The following is an 11,447-nucleotide window of genomic DNA, read 5'->3' on the forward strand; positions in this document are numbered from 1 at the left end:
CACGCACCACACAAGCTCCCGGCGGTTCAATGTCTCGGTCAATTGGTCGGGATGCAAAACAATTTGGCGGCAAACGACATCGTCTTAGTAGATTGTACAAGCCACCTACGAAATTGTCGGAAACTAATAACAAGGTCTCATTGGTCAGAAACGCTTCCAATAGTAGGCTTATAGTACGCTTCCTAAGCATTGAAAACTTCCAGTAATAGAGGAGCTACCGCGAAAATCGAATTTTCGAAAACCCCCGCAATTTGCGAAATTCGATTCTCTTTTACTCCAATAAAGACGTAATTAAGAGTGAGAGTGACAGGAAAAATGCCCGCAATTTGTGAAATTCGGTTTTTGCGGTAGCCCCTCTGTAAGCAAGCATTTTAGAAAGAGATTTAAGTATATAAGTATATAAGTTATAGCTGGTCAAGCAAATGTTGTCAGCAAAAAAGGCGCGAAATTCAAATTCTCTATGGTACGATATCCCTTCGCGCCCACAGTTTTCAAATTTGCCACATTTTCTACTGACAAGATCTGCTTGACCCAGTATATACTACAAGTCATTTATAAAAGCTATACCAGGCGGCCGTACCGGATCTGCCCTAGTAGCACGGTCGTATTTTTATCATTTATCACCATGCCTGTCACGTTCTAACAAGTACGTAAGTGCGAAAGTGATGGGCTTAGTGATAGTCGATAAAAATGGAACCGTGCTGAGCCCGCGGGCTTGGTACGGTCCGAGGCCTATCCGATCGTATGGAAGGTGGTACGATCCGTTAAGGACAGCTATAAGTGAGAGCGAGAAAGGCCGATTCCATGAATACATTTTTGAGTTTCTGAACGATATTATGTTGTTTTGTCAAACTGAAAGAGAAACGTCAACATAACCTTAACACATCCTTAATATATGAGTAAAAATAAACCACTTCATATTTTCTCGATAAAAAGAAAATTATCAAACAATAATGGAGAACGAAGATCTAAACCGAGAGTTGGTTTGTGTTCAATTTCCAGGAATTGTGAAAAACGAAGATAAAGCAATGGAATGCTTAGGAGGCATCCGAAATATTTCTGAGGTACATTTTGACTATGTTTAATTTATGTTTTCCCTACTGGATAATCACAATTGATTTATTACTATTTTTTTCGAAACAGGTATTAGCTCAACCAAACAAAAAGCGGCTGGGTGTGAACTTTCAGCCGCAAAATCCGTTCATAAAGAAAGTTTTTGGCGACAACAAAAGAACTGCCGGTGTGCTTTTGAAAGTCAAGGTGAAGAAAACTAAGAACGGGGATGAAGTTAAGAGGGAGGTTGTGGGGACCTCCGTTGTAGGACAGGTGAAGAGGATCTATAAATTTGATTGTAAGTTTTAAATTTATGTCATTCTCATTGATTTACTACATACTACATCGGATTGTAGTCACATTGGTCGTTACATTTACGTTCAGTAATATTGATCCCACATAAAATGCGACACAAATGTCTGTCACAATAACATATGTTTTTCTGAGAATGATACATCATACATAAGTTATAAATTTTATTGTTTTTTTTTAAGATACAATGGCTTTGTTAACTTATTACTTGGTATTACAGCAATGTGCGATTTCCAATATCTACCTGTACAAACTGAGGGAGAGAGTGCGCAGTGTATTATAGATGAAATATTACCCTCAGGAACAGATGATTACAGTTTCATGACGTAAGTACCATTTTTTTAAATATTTGTAATCATAGTTTAGTGTAGCAGAGGACATTGAGGTGTGATTCACATGCAATAATGTTATATGATTAACCCACATGTGCAATATATTTACCTACTAAAAAAAGCTCTATACAGAATGTACTGCACCATATATATTATGTTCTTTGATACTATTTTGCTCATTCAATTCACAGATGTATTACATTATTAGGCTTACTGTTTTTTTTAAGAACTAGGAATGTTCTCCATTTTTTTTATTCCGTAACTCAGGGAGGAGTCTTCTTTGTTTGTGGTGCCCTCCAACTTCACAAGGTCCGACAAGCCAATAAACTACTCCTACTCCGACAAGAGATATCCGAACAAAAAAGAACAACCCCAGGACAAGGACTCGGACAAAGACGACTTTCATAACAAGAGGAGAACTGAGAGAGGGATTGGCATGGCGCATTATACATTCAATTTGACTGATAGTCTGCCTACTGAACCAAATGAGGCTTATGTGAAGCAACAACAGTTGAGGCTGTCTGTTTATCCTCCATTGAAACAGGAGATAGATACAATACACAAGGTAAAAACAATATGTTTTATCAGTCTTTATTAGGTACTAGCGACCCACCCGGCTTCACACAGGTAAACCTTACACAAGAATCACTCTATTGATAGGTGAGCCCCATGAAAATCCATTCAGTAGTTTTTGGGTTTATCGTAAACATACAGACAGACAGACGCAGTGGGGCACTTTGTTATATAAGGTGTATTGATGTATAAGGATGTAATTTAGGGAAATGGATCCAACTACAAAATCAGTCAGTAAAGTTTTAACTTTTTGGTAAAAACACAAATCCATTTCAAATGTAAATTTTCTCTTTGCTACAATAGATACATTACTTAGTATGCTAAATATTTTTGTGATCACCATTTGTTCTTCAAATAAATAAACATATATAACATACCTATATTTTAACCCATGTGATTCAACAATTTGCTTAAGCATTATTTTAGCTAAGTCTGCAACAAAAAATACAGTGTCATTGCAAATGATGTTTGCATTTTAATTCTTATTTGTTAATCAGTAACATTTTCCCCTTCTCTGTTGGTAACATGTAATTATTGTTCCAGTTGTTTGAAGAAAGACCAATTTGGTCCCAGAACTTGCTGAGATACCACACGAAAATGAAATCAAGTTCTCTAAAGGTGATTCTGCCATGTGTTGCCATCTACATGAAGGATGGACCTTGGAGGATGCAATGGGTCAAATATGGTTATGATCCTAGGAAGATTCCTGAAGCTAGAATGTATCAAACTTTGGATTTTAGGCTGAGGCATCAAGGTAAAATTCTAAATGTTACGATAATTTTAAAATTTTTATTAGTTACGTGAGGCACAGGACAGGAGCGGATAGTGACGTCTCAATAAGGCCCTGTGTAGTCTGTACCAATGGGGTACCATAGGACTACAGCAACTGGTATAAATTGACAATATATTTGTAAAAAAATCTAATATTGTCTATTTTACCACTTAATTATTCTGAAAAATTGGAAACATTATTACCATGCCATAAAACCTTATTCTTATAATCATACATCTGGGTTTTTGGTGCAGGAATGTTTTACAGTTATACCAGGCGTGGCTTTGCTACAGGTAGCTAAAAGTACATCTGTTCCACACCAATTTTGGTGGCTAGCCATAAGCCGCGCGTGGCGCTGTCGCCACCTAGCGGCCATATCTGTCCTGATCGTGACAGACGCGTTTTGTTAGAGAGTGAGTCTTCTGTACCTAGTACTATTATTTATTCTATTATATTATATATATATTTATTCTGTGCCGATACTATTTTCACATTTCTAAGCACATTCGGAGCTTACTATCTATTTTTAATAAATAATTTGGTAATTATTTTACAATAAACAAAATCATTCCCGCGTTGAAAACCCCGATGCATGCTTTTAATGCACATCTGCAGGTTTTTATTTATAGGGTTGTTCATGTATTTTATTTTATAAAAGAGAAAGTAGGGAAATCAAACTAATTTTAAGAGTTTTTATTCACTCGTGCGACATGCTTCGCAGCGCGCAGGTATCGTGAACCGAGACATGTCGTGCGAGTGCGACTCGCGTTTGGTTGGAAAAACCGGCCAAGTGCGAGTCGGACTCGCGCACGGAGGGTTCCGCACCATCAACAAAAAATAGAGCAAAACAAGCAACCAAAAAACAAGCAAAAAAACGGTCACCCATCCAAGTACTGACCCCGCCCGACGTTGCTTAACTTCGGTCAAAATCACGTTTGTTGTATGGGAGCCCCACTTAAATCTTTATTTTATTCTGTTTTTAGTATTTGTTGTTATAGCGGCAACAGAAATACATCATCTGTGAAAATTTCAACTGTCTAGCTATCACGGTTCGTGAGATACAGCCTGGTGACAGACGGACGGACGGACGGACAGCGGAGTCTTAGTAATAGGGTCCCGTTTTTTTTTACCCTTTGGGTACGGAACCCTAAAAACGTGAGAGAGCCATACTAATATTAAATTAATTTTACGGTTTAAAATTAATTTAATGTTATTATGGCTCACGACACTTTGAATTCGAGTAGTAGGTACAATAATGGGTAGGTAAAGATAAAAAAATATCATAAAAATACACGATAGGTACCTATGTGTTTTAGAACTTTGGTTCTAGAACTCGCTAATGTACTTTGTGCTATGATTGAATGCTCGTAATAAATGATGTCATTGATGACGGTTTGTCTTTGATGTACATAGACTACATAGTTCATCACATTTTTGTAGATTCCTTGTTATACAGTCCAGTGTAAAAATATGGGTGCACATATTATCATACTCATAAATATGTCCCATAGCTCTTATGTCAGCGAGTTAAGAACTATGGGACACATATTTTCGAGTAAGTTATATGCACCCATATTTTTACACTTGACTTGAATACAGTCGCTGCTATAACTTAAGTAGGTATCCACTTCTCCTTACAGCCAGTATGGCGACGTGAGTACTTATTTACTATTAAGTACCATAGTAGACATGGATAAGTAAAAAGTTAAAAGATAGAAAAAGAAAACAAGCACCACCGAAAATGAGATGGGAAGATGAAATTGTAAAATTCGCAGGGAGGCATTGGACCAGACTAGCGAGACACAGGGAAAAATGTAAAGGGATGGAAGAGGCCTTTGCCAAACGGCATACAGACCAAACCGATGTTGTCTGAAATAGTTTTAATTATTTAATTTGATAAGTTGTGTTCAATAATACTTAAATTGTAAATACTTGTTTGAATAAAAGGCTTATATTATTATTATAAGTAAAAAGTTAAATTTTTGTCAGCGGGCGTGCACTCCATGGTGAACACTCGCGACCAAGTCCTGTACTACAAGAAGAACGAGCGCGTGCGGCCCAACACGCGCACGGAGGAGAGCGCCGCCGAGGACCTGCCAGAAGGCTCCGTCTACTTCCGCCCCGGCATGGTGCCCGCGCAGCGCCAGATCTTCTACCAGGTGTGGAGAATGAATACACTGACATAAATATAATCACGTTTAATTATCAAAAATGTAAAATTATAAAAAAAAAACAGAATGAGCAACATCAAAAACATGGCGCTAGTGCAGGGTGAAGGTAGACGGGCTAGGTATGGCTGCACCGTCATCGAGACCGAAGAAATGTTGGATGAGTTTGAATTTGTGCCGTGTCCCACGGATACACATGCTGGTGGCTCGGATTATCGAAATCATAATTTTGGATTTTAGCCAGCCCATTACTACGCTAAGGGATCTGCCCCAATGGTCAGATTGAATACACAGCCTATATACTCTAGCAAGCCAGCTTGGTAGTAGATAAAGGCGGCAAATTTGAAAAATAAAGGTCGCGAAAGATCGACCTGTCACAGAAACTTAGAACTTCGCGCCTTTTTCTACCCACTGAAAAAGTTGGCTAGCCGGAGTATAATTCATATTCACTGTTTAAATTCGTTTTTATTATCTTAAGCTAAGTCTTAATATTGGACAATTTTTCCATACTACATGTCTCTTTAATCATCGCCGAGATTTCCTGCGTTGAAAAAATAATAATTTGTCATTTGCAATACATTTTGTTTCACAGTACTGCGACGTGAAGCTACCTGAAGTGGAGGCTTTGTTAGCGGTGCCGCCGGCGACGCTGCTGTGCCACGCGCGGCGCGGCTGGCTGCCGCCCGGCACCGACCACGCCTGCCGCGACCATATCTTTAGCTACGTCAAGAAAACCCTGCTCGCCACTCACAGCGCCGACTTGAAGCTTGAAGTAAGTGTACCTCTCCCTGTATAGTCCAGACACGTGGTCACTAACTGTCGCCCACCACGCCTGCCGCGACCATATCTTTAGCTATGTCAAGAAAACTCTGCTCGCCACTCACAGCGCCGACTTGAAGCTTGAAGTAAGTGTACCTACCCCTGTATAGTCCAGACACGTGGTCACTAACTGTCGCCCACCACGCCTGCCGCGACCATATCTTTAGCTACGTCAAGAAAACCCTGCTCGCCACTCACAGCGCCGACTTGAAGCTTGAAGTAAGTGTACCTCTCCCTGTATAGTCCAGACACGTGGTCACTAACTGTCGCCCACCACGCCTGCCGCGACCATATCTTTAGCTACGTCAAGAAAACCCTGCTCGCCACTCACAGCGCCGACTTGAAGCTTGAAGTAAGTGTACCTATCCCTGTATAGTTCACACAAGGGGTCGCAAACTGCCGCCCGGCACCGACCACGCCTGCCGCGACCACATCTTTAGCTACGTCAAGAAAACCCTGCTCGCCACTCACAGCGCCGACTTGAAGCTTGAAGTAAGTGTACCTATCCCTGTATAGTCCAGACACGTGGTCGCAAACTGACGCCCACCACGCCTGCAGCGACCATATCTTTAGCTACGTCGAAAAAACCCTGCTCGCCACTCACAGCGCCGACTTGAAGCTTGAAGTAAGTGTAAGTATCCTTGTATAGTCCAGACACGTGGTCGCAAACTGTCGCCCACCACGCCTGCCGCGACCATATTTTTAGCTACGTCAAGAAAACCCTGCTCGCCACTCACAGAGCCGACTTGAAGCTTGAAGTAAGTGTACCTCTCCCTGTATAGTCTAGAGACGTGGTCGCAAACTGTCGCCCACCACGCCTGCCGCGACCATATCTTTAGCTACGTTAAGAAAACCCTGTTCGCCACTCATAGCGCCGACTTGAAGCTTGAAGAAAGTGTAAGTATCCCTGTATAGTCCAGACACGTGGTCGCAAACTGTCGCCCACCACGCCTGCCGCGACCATATCTTTAGCTACCTACGTCAAGAAAACCCTGCTCGCCACTCACAGCGCCGACTTGAAGCTTAAAGTAAGTGTACCTATCCCTGTAAAGTCCAGACTGGATATCCTGACAACTTAATAGAATAAATGCATATTACACATGTGCAATAGCACATAAACTATACAACATGTTGCCAAAGCAATAAAAACTGAGCTTACTTTGTCTTATTAGCATTAGAAAAAGGGTAAAATCTTGACAATTCCTTTAGTTAGGGCATTGAGGGCAATAGCCGTTCTAAAGACTTAATGAAAAGTGTGCCATGATAATTTTCGATAAATATAATTATCTGAATAGGTAGTTTAAAAATGTTTTATATCTATTATCCTTCTCGTCCCTAAAAGTGTAAGGCCTGAGTGGACGCTCGGAGCGGAGCGTTCCACGGGGCGTGCAGCGTGGCGTCGGGCTCACAAGTAATTTGAGCAGTGTGCACTAAAGCCGCTATTATACGTTTGCATTTGTTTAACATGCACGCCGCACGCCCCGCCCCGCTGCACGCTCAACTCGAGCGTCCACTCAGGCACAGTACAAGAACAGTAGTGAATCTTCATAGAAATGTGCCGCTGCCGGCTTGAATGTGTGCGTGCGCGCCGGGCGCCGTGTATGCACGCGCTGGCACGCACACATTCGCATAATATACGGGGGAATACGGTGGCGGCCTGGCGGCAGTGTGGGCCGTACCGCGACTGAGATCGCGCGCATTCGAGTACGCTCGCATTTGCCTGCTCTTACCGGCCTTAATTTATACCACATTTATGAATTGATAGAACATTTCATTATATTATATAAATAGAAACCTAGTGCTACTCATAATACGCAAATAATATTTAACTAAAAATAAAAGTGACAACCCTAAGCGCCAATGCATGAGTAGGTAAATAACTTGCCGAGCGGCCTTAGATTCACTACTGTTCTTAGTGTACTCAGGCCTTGCACTAAGTATATTAAAACCGAGTTTTTTGTCGCAGCAAACGAGCAGCGACGATGGAGCTAACTCAGATGACGCCTCCGCCAATGCCAATGTTACGGAAAACGACGAGCTATCCACCTCGAATACATAATCTACATTCAATACGGTGCCTTTTATTATAATCAATCACTTTACAATTTAACGAAAGAAGTTAATCATAAGAAAGAACATGAACTGAAGTTAAATGGGATCACTATAAGCTGAATCGATCCATCAATTTGCGATGTAAGTACCCAAATGTTTTATTGTATAGTCTACCTATAATCGCATGTGGAATGTAGACTTGGTTCAATATTTAGTTAGTTTTGTAGTTTAGCAAAATGTACAAAATATTATCAAAGTTAGCTATCGTGTGTGTGATTTTTTAGCTTTAAATTCTCGTGCGTAGGAACAGGATCTTCTGGATTCTAGACTTCAGGATTTTCATTCCCACTTTTATCACAGAAGTAGGTAGGTAACGGTCTATTTGATACACGTTCACTTCAAACAACGGAAACTTTCTTGAAATTCTGTTAATGACTTTTAGGATTCCGTATGATATCTGAAAAGTGATAAACGGAATACTATTATTTTAACTATTATTCCCACATTCACTGCCTGCTCGTGCTACGCGCTACAAGCGTAGCCGATTACACGTGTTTCCGCTTTATAGCGAAAACACGAAAGGGCGTTTTTTTTTGTTGTCCCCTACACTTTTTTTTCAAATTTCGGATTTTTTATGTTATTTCTACTCAGAATCACGAGCTCTTTCTATCCTAATAGGAGAAAAAAAGTGTCCTAAGGTTTTATTTCCATTACCGTCATTTTTCATAGACTTTGTATGGCGGTCGCGGAATGGAAAGATCGAAAAATGTATGGAAATATTGGGACACTTTTTTTCTCTTATTAGGATAGAAAGAGCTCGTGATTCTGAGTAGAAATAACATAAAAAACCCAAATTTTTAAAAAAAGTGTAGGGGACAACAAAAAAAACGCCCGAAAACAAACACGAAAAAACAGTTAAGTGTTAAGCCGTCGCTGTCCATTCATCTACCTGTCTGCAGCCTCTAACTCAAGAATCGTAATACGCTACAGCACCATATGATAAAAACAAAATAAAGTCTCAGTCTCTCTAACGGTCCTACCTAAAAAATCAAATATAAAATACATTATAAGAACTATGATGGTATGATAGCCCATGGGGTCGTGACTCGTGAGTCTGACTCACGCTTGGCCGGTTTTTTAAGACAGTTCACACATCAACAGAATGCCTAAAACATATTTTCATCATCAGCTAAATCGGAAACGCTGATTTGCTATTCGGTTCTATGTGTCACCTTCTAGGTAGATAAAGTACTCCTATTTAGGTAAATACTTGTAATACTAACAACTGTGTATTTGATCCCTTTGTACCTACAGCGTGTAAACACATCTTCATTGTGGTTGTCACATTCATTAGGATTAGCAAATATAGATTTATAGCGGGACACTCGATACAGTGACCGTTGAACCTATCTTGTATGTAAATATAATGAGTCACTCGTTAAACTTTGATCCTTGCTTTGTCCAGCCTCCGAAGTTTTAGTAGACTGTAGTTTTGTTATTTATTTATTTATTATTCGGAGAACCAATAGCTATCAATTGCACAATGATTATGTATAGGTACGTAAGTAATAAAGAGCCAATTACTTATAGGTTCCCACCAGTAGCAACAGGTTAACAAACAATTGGTGGTTAGCACTAAATTTTACAACGTGTTACCAACTAATATCTATTCTATGGATAGGTAGGAACTTATTATATACTGAACTAGGAAAACAAAACTTATTAAACTGAAATTTTACTATTTTTCACGCGGCTACGGCAAAGGCATAAGAAAAAGTTACGATTTTGTATTGTACAGTCGCCATCAGATATATCGGAGCGGCCAATGTGTTCACAAATACATATATGATCTGAGGGCCTACCGCGAACATCGTTCGACGTGTTACCTCCCTGTCACACTTAGGTTGGTATTTACAAGTGCGACAAAGAGGCAACACGTCGAACGTGGTTCGCGGTTGGCCCTCTGAACTAAGCCTCTATCGTCTGCCACTTGGGTGAGTATGTTTGTATCTTTCATTATGCGTATTTCACCATAGAATCAAATCTACTGAACGAATTTTTGATGAACGAGGGATTGAATGGTTTTATGTCCGGGTTGACATAATCGATAAAAAAATCTATAGTTAGGTAGTCGATTGCCATAATAAATAAAAGAATCGGATTCTAGTGGTTTTGAAGTTTTTCTTGTATTATATTTTATCAGTGTGACTGAAACTAACAGTATTAGGATAATGAGATTGAAACCACTAAAAGCAAGAAAATGTTTCAAAATCGGTTAAGAAAAGTTTAGCTACAATGCAGCATGCAGTCTCTATACTCTCTATTGATGTTGTCAATACCAGGATTCAGGACACTGGATTATTAAGTAACTCATCATACTTACTGCTTATTTTTGTTCAAAAGGAAGTTACCTAAGCCTGCATTATCCATTAACCCTTAACTTAAACTATTTGACGTTGCTTTCTAGCCATTCGATTTCGAACCGTAATTCTTATGTAACGATGAGCTTTTGTTTAAAGCATGATGGCACGTATGTTGTTAAGATGTTCCGGTCGCAACATTACTACACGGTTAGCAAAGATGCAACCATCAAGAGCCTCCCATTTCAGTGTTTCTTCACTTGACTCTGCGTATGAAGCAACTGTACCTGAGCAGTGTGTGACACCGATTGTTTTTAACGATAAAATGACTTGTCTTTAATTGAGTGTAAAATGGGTTTACATAAAATAATTATGGTACCTATTTAGGTAAACATAGAGGTGAAAATATTCTAATGTTTCTTAGGTAAATGTCCATTGTAACTTCGCACATTTTATTTAGCAATAGGTAAGTAATTATGCATTTTTAAATATATGTGGACAGAGTAATTCAAATGGAAATAATGGAATTCATTTGAGGTTTAGTTCCAACTAGAAGTGATTAGTGACCTATTCAAATACGAGTAGCTAAATATAGAGTCGACAAAACAATACGTTTATCTTTTCGAGTAATTGAAGCCCCAATTCATTTTTCTCGTTTTAGAGATAAAAATTGAATTGGATACCCGTGTAGGAAATCGTTGGAAGGAAGGGAACAACATTTTCGTGAAGGATTTCGCCGTATCTAGGTTCCATTCGTCGGGATCTATATGTCTATTTTTACCTATGTAGGTTTCTCATTTCTAGAAGACGGCTGAACCGATTTGGATATTTTATTTATTATAAAAGATCGTGTCTGGGCCTACTGATGAGCTCCTATTATAGGCACACCTACAGGATTTTGGGTACCTATTTTTAATAATAAATCGGTCGGGAAGCGATGGTGAAGAGAATAATTAAGTACCTATATTTGAACATAAATTAAGAAGTTCGATTAGTTTTCCTGGCG

General features: G+C 39.6%; 1 protein-coding gene across 1 annotated transcript; it reads left to right on the top strand.

The window, feature by feature from the left end:
• Positions 1-904: 904 nt before the first annotated feature.
• On the top strand, positions 905-8,099 carry LOC134647848 (general transcription factor 3C polypeptide 5). The gene is made up of 8 exons (XM_063502179.1): positions 905-1,064; positions 1,144-1,351; positions 1,586-1,691; positions 1,965-2,262; positions 2,814-3,024; positions 5,032-5,201; positions 5,803-5,982; positions 7,996-8,099. Exons 1-8 carry the CDS (start codon positions 954-956, stop codon positions 8,086-8,088), a joined length of 1,377 nt encoding a protein of 458 aa, XP_063358249.1. The 5' UTR covers positions 905-953; the 3' UTR covers positions 8,089-8,099.
• Positions 8,100-11,447: the final 3,348 nt, after the last annotated feature.

Source organism: Cydia amplana, chromosome 5 (assembly GCF_948474715.1).
Source record: "Cydia amplana chromosome 5, ilCydAmpl1.1, whole genome shotgun sequence".
Lineage (NCBI taxonomy): Eukaryota > Metazoa > Arthropoda > Insecta > Lepidoptera > Tortricidae > Cydia > Cydia amplana.